Source organism: Ovis canadensis, chromosome 16 (genome assembly GCF_042477335.2).
Source record: "Ovis canadensis isolate MfBH-ARS-UI-01 breed Bighorn chromosome 16, ARS-UI_OviCan_v2, whole genome shotgun sequence".
Lineage (NCBI taxonomy): Eukaryota > Metazoa > Chordata > Mammalia > Artiodactyla > Bovidae > Ovis > Ovis canadensis.
In genome coordinates, this window is record NC_091260.1 from 28,121,114 (window position 1) to 28,143,465 (window position 22,352).

Here is a 22,352-nt window from a genome sequence, read left to right on the forward strand (position 1 = left end):
TCTCACATGCTAGGAAAGTAATGCTCAAAATTCTCCAAGTTAGATTAAGTAATAAAGTTACTTTGAACCTCCTCCATAAAAAATTATAGAAACTTGAGTTCTGTGGAACTTCTATGAGGAGAAATAACATGAAACCACAAAGAAGCAAATATGTAATTTATAGCTTTAGCACCCCAGAATATAAAAAGACAAGAGGAAATTAAGGGGTTATCAGAATGATGATTCATTTTTTAAAAAAATCTGCATATAGGGTAGAAGGTAGGATTCAAAGGAATCTTTTAAAGCACATTATCTGTACATTAAATCTTCACATGAAATCCTGTGAATAACAATGACTTTCTTTTATTTAATTTTAGATCATATTTTGGTCTAAATGTAATACATTTTACTGAAAAAAAGCCACTCAGTAATATCTGTCTTTTTGTGACCTTATGGACTATGCAGTCCATGGAATTCTCCAGGTCAGAATACTGGAGTGGGTAGGCTTTCCCTTCTCCAGGGGATCTTCCTAACCCAGGGATCGAACCTAGGGCTCCTGCATTGCAGGTGGATTCTTTACCAGCTGAGCCACAAGGGAAGCCCAAGAATACTGGAGTAGGTAGCCTATCCTTTCTCCAGGACATCTTCTTGACCCAGGAATTGAACTGGGGTCTCCTGCATTGCAGGCAGATTATTAACCAACTGAGCTATATATTACAAATTCTTTAAGAGATAGATATACCAGACTACCTCACCTGTCTCCTGAGAAACCTGTATGCAGATCAAGAAGCAACAGTTAGAATCAGACATAGAAAATTAGGAAAGGAGCATGTCAAGGCTGTATATTGTCACCCTGCTTATTTAACTTTATGAAGACTACATCATGTGAAATACCAGGCTGGATGAATCACAAGCTGGAATCAAGACTGCCAGGAGAAGTATCAATAGCCTCACATATGCATATGATACCACTTTAATGGCAGAAAATGAAGAGTAACTAAAGAGTCTCTTGATGAGGTTGAAAGGAGAGTGAAAAAGCTGGCTTAAAACTTATTATTCAAAAGAATAAGATCATAGCATCTGGTCCCATCACTTCATGGCAAATAGATGGGGAAAACAAATAGTGACAGACTTTATTTTCCTGGGCTCCAAAATTGCTGTAGCCAGTGACTGCAGCCATGAAATGAAAAGCTGTTAGCTCCTTGGAAGAAAAGCTCTGACAAACTTAGAGCTAGTGTATTAAAAAAGCAGAGACATCACTTTGCCAATAAGGGTCCATACAGTCAAAGCTATGTTTTTTTCAGCAGTCATGTATGGATATGAGAGTTGGACCATAAAGAAGGCTGAGCACTGAAGAATTGATGCTTTGGAACTATGGTGCTAGAAAAGACTCTTGAGAGTCCCTTGGACAGCCAGGAGATCAAACCAGTCAATCCTAATGGAAATCAACCCTGAATGTTCATTGGAAGGATTGATGCTGAAGCTCCAACACTTCGGCCACCTGATTCAAAGAGCTGACTCAATGGAAAAGACTCTGATGTTGGGAAAGATTGAGGACAAGAGGATAAAGGAGACACAGAGGATGAGATGGTTGGATGGCATCACTGACTCAATGGACATGAGACTGAGCAAACGCTGGGAGACAGTGAAGAACAGGGAAGCCTGCCGTGCTGCAGTCCATAGGTCACAAAAAGTTGGACACAACTTAGTGACTGAACAACAATAGATGGTGGGTTTCTTCAGTTATTTATGACTTTACAAAATAATGTTATAATGAGTATACTACTTTATAGTTCTTATAAATAGAAGTACTATTTATTAATAATATTCTATAGTAAATAGTATGTTTCATAGTGCTGATAAAATGACTTTAAATTAAGTTTCTTTATTCAAACTACTATATACAGTTATATTTGTCCATAAACTACTTTCTTCAAACTTTGAGGATTTTGTAATTCAATTTATCTTCTGCCTCAACCATATGGCTCTGTTTTTACCTCCTTTTGCTTGACATCATTGCTGTATTGATATTATCAGTCTTCTTATATGGAAGGCCCTCTTGTTCCCTGAAGATCAGAGCTCCCCACATCTAGCTTCTCCAACCAGACCCCTCATCTGTACTAAAACTCTACAGTTGTCCATGCTCTGATAGACCACGGTTTTATCAAAGACAAAATTATATTTTATGTTTACATTGTATGATCATTACACATAACAAACTCTCAAAGGTGAAAAAGATACTAGAGATTGCCTTGCCCTAATTTGATAATTCCTTTTATCTATAGTACAGTTACAATTTAGAATGCACTTTCACATCAGCTCATTTGATCCTTACAACTACATTAATTAGGTTATATAATTATTACCATCTTACAGGTCAGAAACAGAAACAAAAGTTGGTGTTTCTATGACATCCCTGCGGTCATGCATTTAGTTAGTTGTGAACCCAGAAACTGATATTCCTTGTCTGTTATACATGGATGAGACACTCTACATTAAAGTACTGACACTTTCTACTTGTCCTAAACTTGCAGGACAACTGTAAAATACTAAAATAAAATAGTATGAAAGTGAAACACTTTCAAACTCATTCTATGAGGCTACCATCCCCCCAATACCAAAACCAGACAAAGATACTACAAAAAAAGAAAATTACAGGCCAATATCACTGAAGAACATAGATGCAAAAATCCTCAGCAAAATGCCAGCAAACTGATTCCAACAATACATTAAGATCCAAAGCAATCCTGAGAAAGAAAAATAGAATGAAAGAATCAGACTCCCTGAATTTGGCATATACTACAAAGCTACAGTAGTCAAAACAGTAAGGTACTTGCACAAAAACAGAAATATAGATCAATAAAAGGGGATAGAAAGTCCAGAAATAAACCCATCCACCTATGGCCAGTTTGTCTATAACAAAGGGGGAAAGAATATACAATGGAGAAAAGACAGTCTCTTGATTAAGTGGTGCTGGGAAAACTGGATAGCTACATGTAAAAGAATGAAATTAGAACATCTTCTAATGTCATATACAAAAACAAACTCAACATGCATTAAAGACCTAAGCATAAGACCAAATACTATAAAAGTCCTAGAGAAAACACAGGCAGAACACTCTTTGACATAAATCATAGCAGTATTTTCTTTTTGGACTTGTCCCCTAGAGCAATGGAAATAAAAGCAAAAATTTAAAAATGGGACTAAATAAAGCACAAAAGTTTTGCACAGCCAAAAGACCATAAACAAAACAAAAAGGCAACCTATAGAATGGGAGAAAATATTTACAAATGACAAATCTGACAAGGGATTAACTTCTAAAATATACAAACAGCTCAGTATTAGAAAAAAAAAATCACAAAATATGCAGAAGACCTAAATAGGTATTTCTACAAAAAACATAAAGATGGCCAATAGACACATAAAAAAATGTTCAACATGGCTAACTGCTAGAGAAATGCCAATCAAAATTATAGTGAAGCATCATCTCACATCAAAAAGTCTACAAATAATAAATGCGGGAGAGGGTGCAGGAAAAAAAGAACCCTCCTACAATGCTGTTGGGAATGTAAATTGGTATAGCCACTATACAGAACGATATGTAGGTTCCTTAAGTAAACAGAGTTACCATATGATCCTATAATCCCATTCTTGGGCATATATCAGAGCAAATTCTAATTATAAAAGATATACACATACACCCCTATGTTCATAGCAGAACTATTTACAATAGCCAAGACATGGAAACAACCTAATGTCCATTGACAGATTAATGAATAAAGATGTGATGTATGTATGCATATATATACATACATACATATGTATGTATGTATATTATATGTGCATGTATGTGTGTGTGTGTATATCTGTGTGTGTGTATATCTGTGTGTGTGTATATCTGTGTGTGTGTATATGTGTGTAATATTACTCAACCATAAAAAACAATGACATAATGCCATCTGTGGCAACATGGATGGACCTAGAGATTATCATAAGTGAAGTAAGCCAAAGACAAATATCATACGTCAAATATATCATATTCCACTTATTTGTGGAATTTCAAAAAAGTGACAAATGGACTTATTTATAAAACAGAAACAGACCCACAATATAGAAACCAAGCTTGTGGTTCCCCAAAGGGGAAAGGTGGGGTAAGGGATAAATTAAGAGTTTGGGATTAACATATACACACTACTTGGAGAAGACAATGGCACCCCACTCCAGTACTCTTGGCTGGAGAATCCCATGGATGGAGGAGCCTGGTAGGCTGCAGTCCATGGGGTCACTAAGAGTCAGACACGACTGAGCGACTTCACTTTCACTTTTCACTTTCATGCATTGGAGAAGGAAATGGCAATCCATTCCAGTGTTCTTGCCTGGAGAATCCCAGGGACGGGGGAGCCTGGTGGGCTGCCATCTATGGAGTTGCACAGAGTCGGACACTGCTGAAGCGACTTAGCAGCAGCAGCAACATACACACTACTATATATAAAATAGATAACCAACAAGGACCTACTGTATAGTACAGGGAACTAGATTCAATATCTTATAATAAGCTATAAGGGAAAAGAATTTGAAAAATAATACATACATATATGTGTGTGTGTATTGAATTGCTGTTGCTGTACATCTGAAACTAACATGACATGCTACATCAGCTATACCTCAATTAAAAAATACTAAAAATAAAAATGAGATTATAACCTATAAAACAAACTTAAATTATGATGAGTTATTAAAAATACTTATAAAGAATACTAGTGCTTCTGTTAAATCTGTTACTTTTGAAATGAAGTTCATTATCTACATATTAAACATTATTGATGGCAAGGCAAGGTAAATTTGATCATGAGTTTCTGTCAGATTTTGCTCTTAAGGTATAGTCTCCAAGTTTTTCATACATACACCTGTAGCTTTCAGTAAGAAGACACTAGCAAATCCTTCCTTAAAACTGACCAGTGCAGAAATATGTTTCTACTAACATATTGAAGGCAGAAAGAAAATGGCTTTAAAAAACAATGCTAGACAATGTTACCAGACTTTTTTTCTTTCCTTCTCTCTCTCATTTTTTACATTAGTTTCCTTACCTCCAAAAAGGTGGAATGCTTTTCTGCAGTTTGGTAGGGGCCACTTTGCAGAGCTGGATTTCTGAAAGCTTTGTTTTCTTTTCAAATATTCTTTAGTAAAGAATGTTTTTGTGGCATTGTTCAGTTCTAGAGCAAAGCAAACAAAAATAGCATTTTAAAACATTAATTTGAGTAAAATGGCAAGAACCCAAAAAATTGCTGTTGCAGTATTCTGATAGTAAATTCAGATGTCTTTTAAGACAGTGAAGACAAAAGTGGAGTCAGCTTTGTTTTTAACCTAAGCAAACAAAGTTTCTCTGAATTTGATGCAACTTTGATATACCTACACATAGAACATACACCTACTGAGCAGCTCCTATGTCAGATAAAACACAGAAATGAAAGAAACAGTGATGATTGAGATACAGTCCTTGCCCTCAAGAAGACTGCAGTCTAAAAGATGGTAATAAACAGGTACACCATAAAAGGGGGAAAATATGTTATGGGTGAAGCAACAGAATAACTAGAGGGCAATCATGGCTCAGGAGTGAAAATGAAAAGGAAAAATCACTAGAAGCTTTTACTTTATAGTTTTATTTCACTCCATATGTGATGGACTGAGTATGTAGAATCTAACGCTGCTGATATGAAGAAGTCAAAAAAATGTAGACATAAATTCTCAACCCTTCAGAAACTTGTTCATGAGTTAAAGAGAAAATGAAAACATTCATTTGAAGTAAACAAATACCAATCAAAAAACAAACATGATGATATTCACTTTAAAAAAGAGTCTCTAGAACATGAGCCAAGGAAAGCAAGGCATAATCTGAATTGAACTATTTGATGGAGAAGTTCTTCCCAGGGAGGCCAGTGTAGAGCTAGTTACTACTAGCTGAGAAGTAAACTAGCTGAGAAGTCTTTCCATCAGTGGTGCCCTCTTACTTTCACCCCACAATTATTCCTGTACTATCTTCTCAGCTTCCATCCTTTCAAAGGCTTTGAGCTTCTTTCTAACCAGTTACATCAAAATTTCTCTATTTTTTCTAACTACTCTCTTGGATTTATTCTTATCTAAGCAATGGACAGGGAAAGCATTCTGGAAGTTTACATTTAACAACAAAAGAAATAAGGCCAAATAAGGAAGGTTAAGTAAGAAACCTGCAACTCTCCTTAACTCCTTTCCCCAGTCTACACCCAAGGGCCAGTAATTCAAGCACACAAGATAGGGGAAAAGTATTTTCATAGTCTATGTACTCATTGGGTATGCTGGAGGTTGTTATGGCCAGTGAATGTTTTAACTTTCACGTGTTTAATAGGTAAATCATTTCAGATTGGATATTCTCAGTGTTTTTCTGCAGCAGTGCACATTTATTTTACCGAAGTCCACGTTGCCCACTGCCTGTGCACAGCCCCTTAGTAAAAGGTGGTCATGGCACTACTACTTGGTTAAAATGACTCATCAGTGTTATTCATAGTGATGAAGAGAATGCAAGAAGTTATCCAATGACTTATAACACATTTACTTACATAACAATTGTCTTCTTGGAGAGCTTATCCTTAAGCAGTGATAACTATAAATCAGGGTATTTTCTGAGAAATTAAAAATCCTATGAGATAAGCAGGATTGTATTAACAATTAACTGTTGGACTCACAACTTCCTAAATGCCTTTAAAAGTAAGACCAGTGTGGTGGGTAAATTATTTCTTGTGGGAGATAATATAAACCAAGAAGAGTTTGCAACCTCCAAATTCTTATTCCCTTCCTTTCTTTTCCTCCTCTCCCTCCACCTTCTCCTCCCCCTGGAGAGCTTGTACCCTTGCTCTAAAATGCTGATGCAAAAACCAGAGGATATCACTGCACTGGCCTCTCTTAAAATGAAAACTTACTTGGAAGTGTAATTGCATTCAGTAAACCAGATCAAAAAGACATTCTTGTAAGAGTCATCCAGAAGTGCAGTTTTGAGAGCTGGTCACAAATCAGATTTGTCTTAGAGGGTAGATGACAGAGATAAAAGTAATAATGATAATTGTGACTTTTTTTATTTTCCAGCTTCAAGAACTTATTACATGATGTACTTCTAACCTATATAACAAACCCAAATGGAAACCAAAGAAGGAAAGGTTTCAAAAATTATTTATAATACCTAAGAAAATTATGATCAGAGGACTTACTTTATTAAATGTACAAAATGAGATGGGAGATGTACTTACAATGTTCTCTTGAACATAAATACATGTGTCCATAATGTAGTCTTATGAAACGTTGGAAGATTCTACACTTTATCTGAAAGACCTTTGGAGAAGAGTGGATCCCAAAGCCCTTGTCCCTCCATCTGCTGGGCCAAATAGAACTGGGTTCTAAGGCTTCCTAACACCTTTCATAAGCTGTTGAACTTCTCTTTGTACTTGCTTTCTGCCCCATCTCTGGCAAACACTTATTCTGCAATAGCTATGTGCCTGGCACTTTGCTGGTCTAGCTAGAAATACAGAAATTAATTAAATCTAATTCCTGTCTGCTGGGCACAGTACTAGATCAGTGATTCCAAAACACCCGTCTGGAGCCTGGCTATGCATCAGAGTTGCTGAGGGGATTTGTTAAAAAGACAATTTCTAGGACCTTGCCCAGATATTACTGAAGCAAAATTGCTGTGGATGTGACCTAGTAGTCTGTAGTTTCTATAGGCTCCTTGGATAATTTTAATGCACAGTCAACCACTAGACAAAATGACCTTAAATCCTTTTCTATTCTAAAAGTACCTGAATTTATTTAAATAAGTTAAACCTTATTTCTTATAGTTTATCTGCTATAAACTGTACAAACCTTACCCAAGGATGTTGTTCTTTCTACAGAACTACATTGCTTCATTCTAGTGGTATTTTAACTTGGTAGGGCAGGATTTTGCAACAGATAACTATTCAATACTAACTTTCTCTGAATTATTTAGAAGAAGCACTAAGAAAAATCTGAAAGCAGACCAAGATGCAGGGCTCAAAGTAAAAGATGATAAAAACTACCTTTCTCTCCTCCTTTGTCAACTCTACCTATTAGGGAGCAGAGGCTTCTCACTACAATATATTATAAAGTACTGAATGAATAAATATTTCATATCATTCAATATGATGGAAAAGGACAAAACCCTGAATATCCTAGAAAGATTCTAAAGTCTATTCAGATGGTACATTTAAATGAGGTGGCAGTACTAGTGGAAAAGAGCAGCATCTTTGCGTGATACTGCTCAACATTCAGAAAACAAAGATCATGGCATCTGGTCCCATCACTTCATGGGAAATAGATGGGGAAATAGGGGAAACATGGGAAACAGTGTCAGACTTTATTTTTTGGGCTCCAAAATCACTGCAGATGGTGACTGCAGCCATGAAATTAAAAGACGCTTACTTCTTGGAAGGAAAGTTATGACCAACCTAGATAGCATATTCAAAAGCAGAGACATTACTTTGCCGACCTTCAGGTCCATCTAGTCAAGGCTATGGTTTTTCCAGTAGTCACGTATGGATGTGAAAGTTGGACTGTGAAGAAGGCTGAGCGCTGAAGAATTGATGCTTTTGAACTGTGGTGTTGGAGAAGACTCTTGAGAGTCCCTTGGACTGCAAGGAGATCCAACCAGTCCATTCTGAAGGAGATCAGCCCTGGGATTTCCTTGGAAGGAATGATGCTAAAGCTGAAACTCCAGTACTTTGGCCACCTCATGTGAAGACTTGACTCACTGGAAAAGACTCTGATGCTGGGAGGGATTGGGGGCAGGAGGAGAAGGGGACGACAGAGGATGAGATGGCTGGATGGCATCACTGACTCGATGGACGTGAATCTGAGTGAACTCCGGGAGTTGGTGATGGATAGGGAGGCCTGGTGTGCTGCGATTCATGGAGTCGCAGAGTCGGACACGACTGAGCGACTGAACTGAACTGAACCATAGAAATAATAAGTAAGTGTTCAAAGTTATAGTCTTCTTGACTTGGCTGAGTGCAAGAGCCAAATGTTGGAAGAGCCAAATGTTGGAAGCAACAACCATGTCCTTCAGCAGGTGAACAGATAAACTGGTACCTTTAGACAATGGAACATTATTTAGCACTAAAGTGGTCCCATGGGCTGTAGCCCACCAGACTCCTCTGTCTGTGGAATTTTCTAGGTAACAGTACTGGAGTTGGTAGCCATTTTCTTCGCCGGGGGATCTTCCCAACCCAGGGAACAAACCTGGGTCTCTTGCATTGCAGGCAGGTTCTTTACCATCTGAGCCACCAGGAAGTCCCCCAAAAGAAATAAGCTATCAAGCCACAGGAGGACATGGGAGAATATTAAATGTATATTAGTAAGTTAAAGAAGCCAATCTGAAAAGGCTACAAACTGTATGATTCCAACTATATGACGTTCTGGAAAAGGCAAAACTATGGAGACAGTGAAAAGATCTGGGGTTGGGGGTGAAGGATGAATAAAGATGAATGAATGAGGAGCAGAGGATTCTTGGGGCAGTGAAAATATCCTCTTTGATACTCTAATGATAGATATGTGTCACTATACATTTGTCCAAATTCATGGAATGTACAACATCAAGAGTTAACCCTGATGTAAACTATGGACTTCAGATGATAATCATGTATCAACACAGGCTGACAGAACTTAACAGATGTTCCACTGTAGTACAGAGTATGGGTAATGGGGGATGTTTGTGAGGGGGCAGGAGGTGTATAAGAAATCCTTCATTCTTCTACTTAATTTTGCTGTGAATATGAAACTGCTCTAAAAAATAAAGTCTATTAAAAATATTTAGAAAACATTTTCTTTACATAGTGCACAAAACTAAGTGCTGAGAACAATGCTGCATCATAATATCAGAAGTTTTTAATGTGAAAATCTCATTTTAAATAAAAATTTAAAATAATTTTTCAATAAAATTTTCGATTTACAAAAGCAAATTGTGAAATAGGCATAGTACATGCATGGATGTGAGAGTTGTCTGTGAAGAAAGCTGAGTGCTGAAGAATTGATGCTTTTGAACTGTGGTGTTGGCGAAGGCTCTTGAGAGTCCTTTGGACTGCAAGGAGATCCAACCAGTCCATTCCGAAGGAGATCAGTCCTGGGTGTTCACTGGAAGGACTGATGTTGAAGCTGAAAGTCTAGTACTTTGGCCACCTCATGCGAAGAGTTGACTCATTGGAAGACTCTGATGCTGGGAGGGATTGGGGGCAGGAGGAGAAGGGGACGACCGAGGATGAGATGGCTGAATGGCATCACCAACTCAATGGACATGAGTTTGGGTGAACTCTGGGAGTTGGTGATGGACAGGGAGGCCTGGCATGCTGCGATTCATGGGGTTGCAAAGAGTCGGACACGACTGAGCAACTGAACTGAACTGAACTGAGTAAATATGTAACCCTAAGTTGTGAGGTAATGGCTCATTGGTAAACAGTCTGCCTGCCGATGCAGGAGATGTGAGTTTGATCCCTGGGTCTGGAAGATCCCCTGGAGAAGGAAATGGCAACCCACTTTAGTATTCTTGCTTGGAAAGTTCCATGGTCTGAGGGGTCTGGCAGGTTAATTCAGGCCTTTGGGTCCTGTTAAGGAGGGACTATAATAAGATTATTATTATAAATGCAAAAGAGCTATGACAAACCTAAAAGCATAATAAAAAGCAAAGAAATTATTTTGCTGACAAATATCCATATAGTAGAAGCTATGGTTTTCCAGTAGTCAAGTACGGATATGAGAGGTGGACCATAAAGAAGGTTGAGTGCAGAAGAACTAATGCTTTTGAACTGTGGTGTTGGAGAAAACTCTTGAGAGTCCCTTGGACTGCAAGGAGATCAAACCAGTGAATCATAAAGGAAATCAATCCTGAATATTCACTGGAAGGATTGATGCTGAAGCTGAAGCTCCAAACTCTGGCCACCTGATGTGAAGAGCCAGCTAACTGGAAAAGACCCTGATGCTGAGAAAGATTGAAGGCAAGAGGAGAAGGGGACAACAGACGATGAGATGGTTGGATGGCATCACTGACAATGGACATGAGCTTGAGCACACTCAGGGAGATAGTGAAGGACAGGGAAGCTTGGTGTGCTGCATTCCATGGGGTCGCAGAGTCAGACATGACTTAGTGACTGAACAACAATGACAAATTATAAATACAGAGCACAGTTATTTAGTATTATGAAAGCTTGATAGTTGACTTCACTTTACTCTGTATCAGTGAAAATCTATAAACCATCTTAAAATTGTCTTCAGAGTTTCAACGGCAATGCTTGATCTACACTTCTGCAAGAGGGGCAAAAAGTCTCACTTGCAAGGGACCCTGGCTCTCCTAGAGAGACTCATTTGTACCCATGTGAACACCCAGAAGTGTTTGTTTATAAGGGGAACAATGCCAGTTAGAGAAACCTGAGTTTGCTACTACAGCCTGCATTTAACAGAATCTGACTACCTGGACTCAAGAAATACCAATAAGTCTCAGATTCAACTTTTCAGACCGGGCAGGTTCTCACCCTAGGGAGGTTGCACGGTCTTCTAGTAACTGAATGTCCTATGTGATTCACAGTCAGAGGAACGCTGAGTGTTGGGAAAGAGAAGCCAACCAGGAATATCTCATTTGGTACTGATGAATACTTATCTATGTATCCTCTGAATATAAAATTTAACCTGATATAATATCCTTTCCTAGTGAACGGTTTAGAGTTAAAATCTTAAGAAGCCCCATTCTCCAACTAAATATGTAGCCTTTTCTAAAACGAGCTTGAACGTCTGGAAGTTCATGGTTCACGTATTGTTGAACCATGGCTTGGAGAATTTTGGGCATTACTAGCATGTGAGATACAGTACTCTTGCCTGGAAAATCCCATGGATGGAGGAACATGGTAGGCTGCAGTCCACGGGGTCACTAAGAGTTGGACACAACTGAGCAACTTCACTTTCACTTTTCACTTTCATGCATTGGAGAAGGAAATGGCAACCCACTCCAGTGTTCTTGCCTGGAGAATCCCAGGGATGGGGGAACCTGGTGGGCTGTCGTCTATGGGGTCGCACAGAATTGGACATGACTGAAGCTGGATCATGGAAAAAGCAAGAGAGTTCCAGAAAAACATCTATTTCTGCTTTATTGACTATGCCAAAGCCTTTGACTGTGTGGATCACAAGTAACTGTGGAAAATTCTGAGAGAGATGGGAATACCAGGCCACCTGACCTGCCTCTTGAGAAACCTGTATGCAGGTCAGGAAGCAACAGTTAGAACTGGACATGGAACAACAGACTGGTTCCAAACAGGAAAAGGAGTATGTCAAGGCTGTATATTGTCACCCTGCTTATTTAACTTATATGCAGAGTACATCATGAGAAATGCTGGACTGGAAGAAACACAAGCTGGAATCAAGATTGCCAGGAGAAATATCAATAACAGATATGCAGATGACACCACCCTTATGGCAGAAAGTGAAGAGGAACTAAAAAGCCTCTTGATGAAAGTGAAAGAGGAGAGTGAAAAAGTTGGCTTAAAGCTCAACATTCAGAAAATGAAGATCATGGCATCTGGTCCCATCACTTCATGGGAAATAGATGGGGAAACAGTGGAAACAGTGTCAGACTTTATTTTTTTGGGCTCCAAAATCACTGCAGATGGTGACTGCAGCCATGACATTAAAAGACGCTTACTTCTTGGAAGGAAAGTTATGACCAACCTAGATAGTATATTCAAAAGCAGAGACATTACTTTGCTGACTAAGGTCCGTCTAGTCAAGGCTATGGTTTTTCCAGTGGTCATGTGTGGATGTGAGAGTTGGACTGTGAAGAAGGTTGAGCACCGAAGAATTGATGCTTTTGAACTGTGGTGTTGGAGAAGACTCTTGAGAGTCCCTTGGACTGCAAGGAGATCCAACCAGTCCATTCTGAAGGAGATCAACCCTGGGATTTCTTTGGAAGGAATGATGCTAAAGCTGAAACTCCAATACTTTGCCACCTCATGTGAAGAGTTGACTCATTGGAAAAGACTTTGATGCTGGGAGGGATTGGGGGCAGGAGAAGAAGGGGATGACAGAGGATGAGATGGCTGGATGGCATCACTGACTTGATGGACGCGAGTCTGAGTGAACTCTGGGAGTTGGTGATGGATAGCGAGGCCTGGTGTGCTGCGATTCATGGGGTCGCAAAGAATTGGACACGACTGACCAACTGAACTGAACTGAACTGAACCGACTTAGCAGCAGCAGCAGCACCAGCAGCATGTGAGATGAGTGCAATTGTGCCGTAGTTTTTAGCATTCTTTGGCATTGCCTTTCTTTGGGATTGGAATGAAAACTGACCTTTTCCAGTCCTGTGGCCACTGATGAGTTTTTCAAATTTGCTGGCATATTGAGTGCAGTACTTTCACAGCATCATCTTTTAGGATTTGAAATAGTTCAACTGGAATTCCATCCCCTCCACTAGCTTTGTTCATAGTGATGCTTTCTAAGGCCCACTTTGACTTCATATTCCAGGACATCTGGCTCTAGGTGAGTGATCACACCATCATGATTATCTGGGTTGTGAAGGTCTTTTTTGTACAGTTCTTCTGGGTATACTTGCCACCTCTTCTTAATATCGTCTGCTTCTGTTAGGTCCATACCATTTCTGTCCTTTATCGAGCCCATCTTTGCATAAAATGTTCCCTTCATATCTCTAATTTTCAAGAGATGGCGCTAGAGCGCCTGAGACCTCGTTGCTGCGGTTGGACTTCCTCTGACTTAGTGGCAGACATCCTGTATCGTTTTAACAACACTGAGCTTCTACATGTGTGAGGATCAGTGGTAGACACTACAGTGACTGGAAACGACTTGCTGATCAAACCTGGGGCCCGGCAGTGAAAGCACCAAGTCCTAATCACTGAACCGCCAGGGAATTCCCCATACCTGTAAAAGAAGTGTTACTCCAGGCTGAAAGAAAATGATCCAAGATGGAAAGCCGGATATGTACAAAGGAATGAAGGTTCCAGAGTGGTGAGCAGTGCTGTGCAGCACTGCAGTGGGGAGCGGTGCCTGCCCGGAGCCGGAGCTGCTGAGAGGAGATATCCCACGTCCAAGGTCAGGGAAACCCCAGTAAGATGGTGGGTGCTGAGAGAGGGCATCAGAGGGCAGACAGACTGAAACCACAATCACAGAAAACTAGTCAATCTGATCACATAGACCACAGCCTTGTCTAACTCCAAGAAACTATGAGCCATGTTGTGTAGGGCCACCCAAGACTGACAGGTCATGGTGGAGAGTTCTGACAAAATGTGGTCCACTGGAGAAGGGAATGGCAAACCACTTCAGTATTCTTGCCTTGCGAACCCCATGGACAGTATGAAATGGTAAAAAGATAGGACTGGAAGATGAACTCCCCAGGTTGGCAGGTGCCGAATATGCTACTGGCAAACAGTGGAGAAATAACTCCAGAAAGAATGAAGAGACAGAGCCAAAGTAAAAACAACACCCAGTTGTGGATGTGACTGGTGATGGAAGCAAAGTCTGATGCTGTAACGAGCAATACTGCATAGGAACCTGGAATGTTAGGTCCATGGATTAAGGCAAATTGGAAGTGAACGTTAACATTTTAGGAATCAGTGAGCTAAAATGAACTGGAATGGGTGAATTTAACTCAGATGACCATTTTATCTACTACTGCGGGCAGGAATCCCTTAGAAGAAGTGGAGTAGCCATCATAGTCAACAAAAGAGTCCAAAATGCAGTACTTGGATGCAGGTTCAAAAATGACAGAATGATCTCTGTTCATTTCAAAGGCAAACCATTCAATATCACGGTAATCTAAGTCTATGCCCCAACGAGTAATGCTGAAGAAGCTGAAGTTGAACTGTTCTATGAAGACTTACAAAACCTTTCAGAACTAACACCCCTAAAAGATGTCCTTTTCATTAGAGGGGGCTGGAATGCAAAAGTAGGAAGTCAAGAAACACCTGGAGTAACAGGCAGATTTGGCCTTGGAATGCAGAATGAAGCAGGGCAAAGACTAATAGAGTTTTGCCAAGAGAACTCACAAGTCATAGCAAACACCCTCTTCCAACAACACAAGAGAAGACTCTATACATGGACATCACCAGATGGTCAACACCGAAATCAGACTGATTATATTCTTTGCAGCCAAAGATGGAGAAGCTCTATACAGTCAGCAAAAACAAGACTGGGAGCTGACTGTCGCTCAGATCATGAACTCCTTATTGTCAAATTCAGACTGAAATTGAAGAAAGTGGAGAAAACCACTAGACCATTCAGACATGACCTAAATCAAATCCCTTACAATTATACAGTGGAAGTGAGAAATAGATTTAAGGGACTAGATCTGATAGAGTGCCTGATGAACTATGGATTGAGGTTCATGACATTGTACAGGAGACGAGGATCAAGACCATCCCCAAGAAAGAGAACTGCAAAGAAGCAAAATGGCTGTCCGAGGCAGCCTTACAAATAGCTGTGAAAAGAAGAGCAAAAAGCAAAGGAAATATATACCCATTTGAATGCAGAGTTCCAAAGAATAGCAAGGAGAGATAAGAAAGCCTTTCTCGGTGATCAGAGCTATAGTCCACGGGGTCACAAAGAGTTTGACACAACTGAGCAACTAAGCACACAAGCATTGACACAGTATGATAAAGACAAAGTGCTAAGTACTTTTTAGTGTTGTGATGTATACTATTATTATTTTGCATTTAAAGCTACACTTCAATATTTAGAAAAAGACTTTTGAAAGCCTATGGATAGAGATATACTAGTGGATTCTTAAAAGGTTATCATAGCATACATCCTCAGCTTCGAAGAATTCATGATTATCTTCTGTATGAAAAGAAACAGGACTTTATCCTTCCTGCCCCACCATCATATTTAATGCTGTATATCTTGGTTTACTTATTTATTTTTAAAAGCTGCCAAATTAAAACATTCCCGTGGTCTAATAAATCCAATGATGTAAAAGAGCATTAAAAATACAAAAACAAAAACAAAACACCAGTGAGATCTGTTCCACTCCTTCTAACTCCAGCTCCACTCACAACTTCGAGGGACTGTTTTAAATATTCCTGTTTGCTGTTTTTTTTTCTTTCCTGGTGTTAACATCCATAAGTGAAAGGCAGTGTTTTTCAAGATTTGGTTTACAAAGCACTAACTTCTCAAAGAGATGGGAATACCAGAACACCTGACCTGCTTCTGGAGAAACCTATATGCAGGTCAGGAAGCAACAGTTAGAACTGGACCTGGAACAACAGACTGGTTCCAAAGAGGAAAAGGAGTACATCAAGGCTGTATATTGTCACCCTGCTATTTAACTTATATGTAGAGTACATCATGAGAAACCCTGGGCTGGAAGAAGCACAAGCTGGAATCAAGATTGCCAGGAGAAATATCAATAACCTCAGACATGCAGGTGACAGCACCCTTATGGCAGAAAGTGAAGAGCAACTAAAAAGCCTCTTGATGAAAGTGAAAGAGGAGAGTGGAAAAGTTGGCCTAAAACTCAACACTCAGAAAACGAAGAACATGGCATCTGGTCCCATCACTTCATGTGAAATAGATGGGGAAACAGTAGAAACAGTGTCAGACTTTATTTTGGGGGGCTCCAAAATCACTGCAGATGGTGATTGCAGCCATGACATTAAAAGACGCTTACTCCTTCGAAGGAGAGTTATGACCAATCTAGAAAGCATATTGAAAAGCAGAGATATTACTTTGCCAACAAAGGTCTGTATAGTCAAGTCTATGGTTTTTCCAAGGGTCATGCATGGCTGTGAGAGAGGGACTGTGAAGAAAGCTGAGCACCAAAGAATTGATGCTTTTGAACTATGGTGTTGGTAAGACTCTTGAGAGTCCCTTGGACTGCAAGGAGATCCAACCAGTCCATCCTAGAGACCAGTCCTAGGTGTTCATTGGAAGGACTTATGCTGAAGGTGAAACTCCAATACTTTGGCCACCTCATGTGAAGAGTTGACTCATTGGAAAAGACCCTGATGCTGAGAGGGACTGGGAGCAGGAGGAAAATGGGACGACAGAGGATGAGATGGCTGGATGGCATCACCGACTCGATGGAGATGAGTTTGAGTGAACTCTAGGAGTTGGTGATGGACAGGGTGGCCTGGCATGCTGTGATTCATGGGGTTGCAAAGAGTCAGACACAACTGAGCGACTGAACTGATTTGAACTGTGAGCCGTATGTTAAAGGATTTAGGGTGAAATTTAATAATAACTTTCATAGTTATTATTTTAATGCATATAATAAACAAGAACATAAAATACACACATTCACAAATACATTGTTAAAGATGAGGCTGAAATAAGTATATTTTAAAACTATGTTGATATGAAGAAAACCCTTAAGTAAAAAAAAAATTCAGGTGGTATGTGATATAGTGAAAATTGAAAAGGTGGTAGGAAACTGACAGAAACCTGAGAAACAATGCTCTCATCATTATGCTTAATTTTCTATTTCTTTTTTTATAATAAAATATTTATTTCCATATATTAAAGCTCAAGAGTGACTACACTAAAAGGGATTATGAAATAGATATGCCTACTAATAAAGAATGAATTTGTATACATAGACAATGGAATATTATTACTTAGCCATAAAAAGAATGAAATAATGCCATTTGTAGCAACATGGATGCAACTAGAGATTATCATACTAAGTGAATTCAGAAAGAGAAAGACAGATACCATATAATACCACCTACATGTGCTATCTAAAATATGGTACAAATAAACCTATCTGCAAACAGAAACAGCCTCACAAGCATCGAGAACAGACTTGAAGTTGCCAAGAGGGAGAGCAGTATGGGAGGGGAGGACTGGGAGTTTAGGATTAGCAGATATAAACTATTATATTTTATAGGATGGATAAACAACAAGGTCCTACTGTACAGCACAGGGAACTATATTCAATATACTGTGATAAACCATAATGGAAAAGAATATAAAAATAAAGATTGTCTATATGTATATAACTGAGTCACTCTGCTGTGCAGCAGAGATCGGCACAACATTGTAAATCTTCTTTTTATACTTCAATAAAACAAAGAATGAGTTTTGATTTCAGAGGCAATGACTATATTGTACAAGATGAACGTAAAAATGAAAAAGTTGAGGCATAGTAAATGCAAGAATAAAATCACTATTAGCATATGAATTAACAGTCCAGACTGTTTGATACAGAATAAGAGAAAGTATGAAATACCCTTAATGGGAACAGAGACAACAGACCAAGACCAATTACAGGCTATTACGGCAGATAAAAAGAGGAAGTGTGATCTTTTGGATGAGCTATATGTCCTGAAAAAAGCCCAGCAGGACATCTAAAATTCAGACAGAATCCAGGACAATTTTTCACTGTGTGGTACTGGCCCAAACACTGCCTGGTACCTGTTATCCCTGCCCTGTTGACTAGATACCAGTAGCATCCTCCTATTATTGTGGGAGCCAGAATATTCCTGGTGAAAAAATCATAAGCCTGCTTCATACTTAAAATTCTAGAGTAGCTTAAATTTCATTTATTTACTTATGGACTCCTTCCCTGCTGGCTCAGAGGGTAAAGCGTCTGCCTGAATTACAGGAGACCTGGGTTTGATCCCTGGGTTGGGAAGATCCCCTGGAGAAGGAAATGGCACCCCATTCTAGTACTCTTGTCTGGAAAATCCCATGGACGGAGAAGCCTAGTAGGCTACAGTCCCTGGGGTCGCAAAGAGTCAGACACGACTGAGTGACTTCACTTTCACTTTCTTTCTTTCATACACAAGGTGAAGACACAGCCATTTTATTTTCCCATTTCCAACGGACTTCACCAGCACTACTGCTTATTAGCACCTAGTTTCACCATGTAAAGGCAGAAGAGTAGGGGGATGGGGGCAATGGTCTAAAAGGAGAGAGAGGCTGAATGGAGGAAAATAAAGGAAGCAGGATAGAAATTCTCCTTGTTGAGGTTCGGGTGCATTTGAATGGGGTGAGAGCAGCAAGTGACTTCACGGTTGAGGGTTCAGCTGTACTGACCCTGTGGCTCTCTATGTAGTACTTGAGACATCTGCATCTTCCATATGGCCATGGGCTGGATTCCTGAAGTCTATAGTAGGGCTCATACAGGGGTCCCCCAAAGTCAATCTGCAGTAGGGGCAATGCCATGCTTGGTGTGAAGGCTTCAGTCATACAACTGATTCAAGAAAATATGATGCCTTCCCTGAAAACAAAACCATGATCTCATTGGCTAAGGGATTCTTCCCCACGCCCTTGGAAGACCCTCACTCCATTTAACATTTATAAGCCATAGCCTTTCCCCTTCCTTGGCCTCCTGATGAAGGTGGCTGGCAGCTCCTGTCAAGCAGCATGTTTGACATCCCTGAACAGATCTGCTATTGGGGTACTGATGTGGGAGCTCCTTGTCTGGAATAATGAGGCTGTCAGTCAAGAAATGGAAAGGTTCCGCCTAGCCAAAGGTCTTCTTCCTTGGCCCTGCCCATCCTGGAGTCTTCTCCATCTTCATAGACAAAAGAACTCTTAGTTAATTTGGGACACAAGAATTTTTTCCCCATCTCACAAGCAGGCTTAGAATCTTCTATGTGCAAAGCTGATTCTGCTATTTTCCAAACTGACTTTACCATTTTATACTCCTATCAGTAATATACGAGTTTCAATTTTTCCATATCCTTGTCAACACTTATTATCATCTATCTTTTTAACTACAGCCATCCTAGTGAGTGTGAGGTGGTATCTCATTGTTCGATTACTGAGCTGGTACGACAGGTTTGCAAGCATTCATGTAGTTGGTTGGGTATACTAAACTTATTTTTATAAACTGATTCTTCTTTGCAGATGGGCCCTTGGATTTTCTTTAGGGGAAGAAAAATGTGCTATGTGTCTTCTTCAGTTTTACTATGAATAAAGTACATACTTTGATCTTATTTGGCCTATGGTTGAGGTGAGAATGTGGATACAGAAATTTCCTTCTCAAAAGTTTAGCACACAGTAGCACACTCAATAGATATCAGCTCTGCTTTCAGTTCAGTTGTCACTCAGTCGTGTCCGAGTCCTTGTAACCCCATGGACTGCAGCACGCCAGGCCTCCCTGTCCACCACCATCTCCTGGAGTTTATCCAAACTCATGTCCATTGACTTGGTGATGCCATCCAACCATCTCATCCTCTGTCTTCCCCTTCTCCTCCTGCCCTCAATCTTTTCCAGCATCAGGGTCTTTTCAAATGAGTCAGCTCTTCACATCAGGTGGCCAAAGTTTTGGAGTTTCAGCTTCAACATCAGTCCTTCCAATGAACACCCAGGACTGATCTCCTTTAGGATGGACTGGCTGGATCTCCTTGCAGTCCAAGGGACTCTCAAGAGTCTTCTCCAACACCACAGTCCAAAAGCATCAATTCTTTGGGGCTCAGCTTTCTTTACAGTCCAACAGCTCCGATTACTTCTATCATTTTTCCCTTTCTCCTTAGCAGGTTTCCATGTTCCACATTCATTAGTTTTCCCTGTTTCTATTTGTATCAAAATACTGTATTATATCTCATCTTTACATGGTAATTATGTAAACAAATCCTTGTTCCAATTTTACTGTCTTCAAGAATAAAGACCTTAAAAACAACAAGAAGGTTTAGAAGATTTGGAGTTTGAGGGAAAGGCATAGTAGTTATCCTCAGACATTTATAGATTTATTCTTTGAGACTCCAGAGGAAAAAACAAAGGTCAAAAGATGAGAAGAAATAGAAGTTAGACTTGAGGCATAAATAATCAATAGGGCTGCTCCAAATTTTAATGGAATGTCCTCAACACTGGAGATGTACAGCTAACGACTGAAAAACTAGTTAGGATGCTTTAGAAAAGATCTCAGCATTAAATAGAGGAGTAGAGATGAGGAACTGGTTTCATCTCTGATTCTACGATTTTAACAAAGTTCTAACGAGTTGGCAAGCACTCTTCTATAAACTGGAGAGTAACAAATTATGCTATATATGATTTTCATTTTTTTTTAATTTTTTTAATTTTAAAATCTTTAATTCTTACATGCGTTCCCAAACATGAACCCCCCTCCCACCTCCCTCCCCATAACATCTCTCTGGGTCATCCCCATGCACCAGCCCCAAGCATGCTGTATCCTGCGTCAGACATAGACTGGCGATTCTATTCTTACATGATGGTATACATGTTAGAATGCCATTCTCCCAAATCATCCCACCCTCTCCCTCTCCCTCTGAGTCCAAAAGTCCGTATACACATCTGTGTCTTTTTTCCTGTCTTGCATACAGGGTTGTCATTGCCATCTTTCTAAATTCCATATATATGTGTTAGTATACTGTTTTTCAATAACTTTCTCATAATAATTCATAAAGTACCTTTAGAACTAGAACAAAGAGGTAGTCAAAATAATTAGGCAATCATGTTAATGAAAGACAACAATTACCTGTCTGAAAAAAGACTCTGGAAATAATTGTCCGACACAACGGGCAGGGAGTGCTTGCAGGATTGTCTTTGGCAAGGGTCCGTAAGCAGGGCTCACAGAAGATGTGGTGGCAAGGGTAACACATGTAGGGGTTGAAATAAACATCCAGACACACTGCACAGATGTAGCTCTCCTTTTCTTCTGCATATTCATTGTCATCATCTGTACTCATCTCATTATCCAAAGTCTGCAAAATATAAGCAAAACAATTTATCTTAGTTCAGTATGAAATTGGTTTCCTTGAGAAATTGAGAAACTGATTTCATATTTTGTTAAAGTGAATGAAAATATTTATGAGAAGCAGGTATATCTGTTTTTGTGCATAATCAGTGACAGAAATGCTACCTTGCAAAGTGAGAAGAAACTAGAAATGTACATTGAAAACCCAGAAGTCTTAATTATTCATTTTAGCATTTTTATATAATGCTAAATGTTAAAGTATAGTACCAGAAAACATTAAGTAAACCTTTATCTCTATTTAACTAGAACTAGTTAAGTATTAGGTCCCACTCCCACCACAGCAAAAAAGCTACTGTCACAAGATTACCAGCCTTATATGGGCATTTGCACATGAATAGACCTGAGGGCTTCTGTTAGGTCCAGACCATTTCTGTCCTTTATTGTGCCCACTGTTGCATGAAATGTTCCCTTGGTATCTCTAATTTTCTTGAAGAGATCTCTAGTCTTTCCCATTCTATTGTTTTCTTCTATTTCTTTGCACTGATCACTTAGGAAGGCTTTCTTATCTCTCCTTGCTACTCTTTGAAACTCTGCGTTCAAATGGGTATATCTTTCCTTTTCTCCTTTGTCTGAAGCTGAAACTCCGACACTTTGGCCAGCTGATGTGAAGAACTGACTCATC

At 39.5% G+C, this 22,352-nt stretch overlaps 1 protein-coding gene across 2 annotated transcripts in view; it reads right to left on the reverse strand.

Annotated features, from left to right (window-relative positions):
• The window catches only part of RNF180 (ring finger protein 180), a 304,519-nt gene that overhangs the window by 54,920 nt on the left and 227,247 nt on the right, over positions 1–22,352 (reverse strand). For both annotated transcript variants that reach the window (XM_069556325.1, XM_069556324.1), the window contains 2 exons: positions 21,452–21,677; positions 5,067–5,192 (listed from right to left, as the gene is read on the reverse strand). In XM_069556325.1, coding sequence (XP_069412426.1) covers positions 5,067–5,192; positions 21,452–21,677 — 352 coding nt within the window. The remainder of the gene's footprint in view (positions 1–5,066; positions 5,193–21,451; positions 21,678–22,352) is intronic.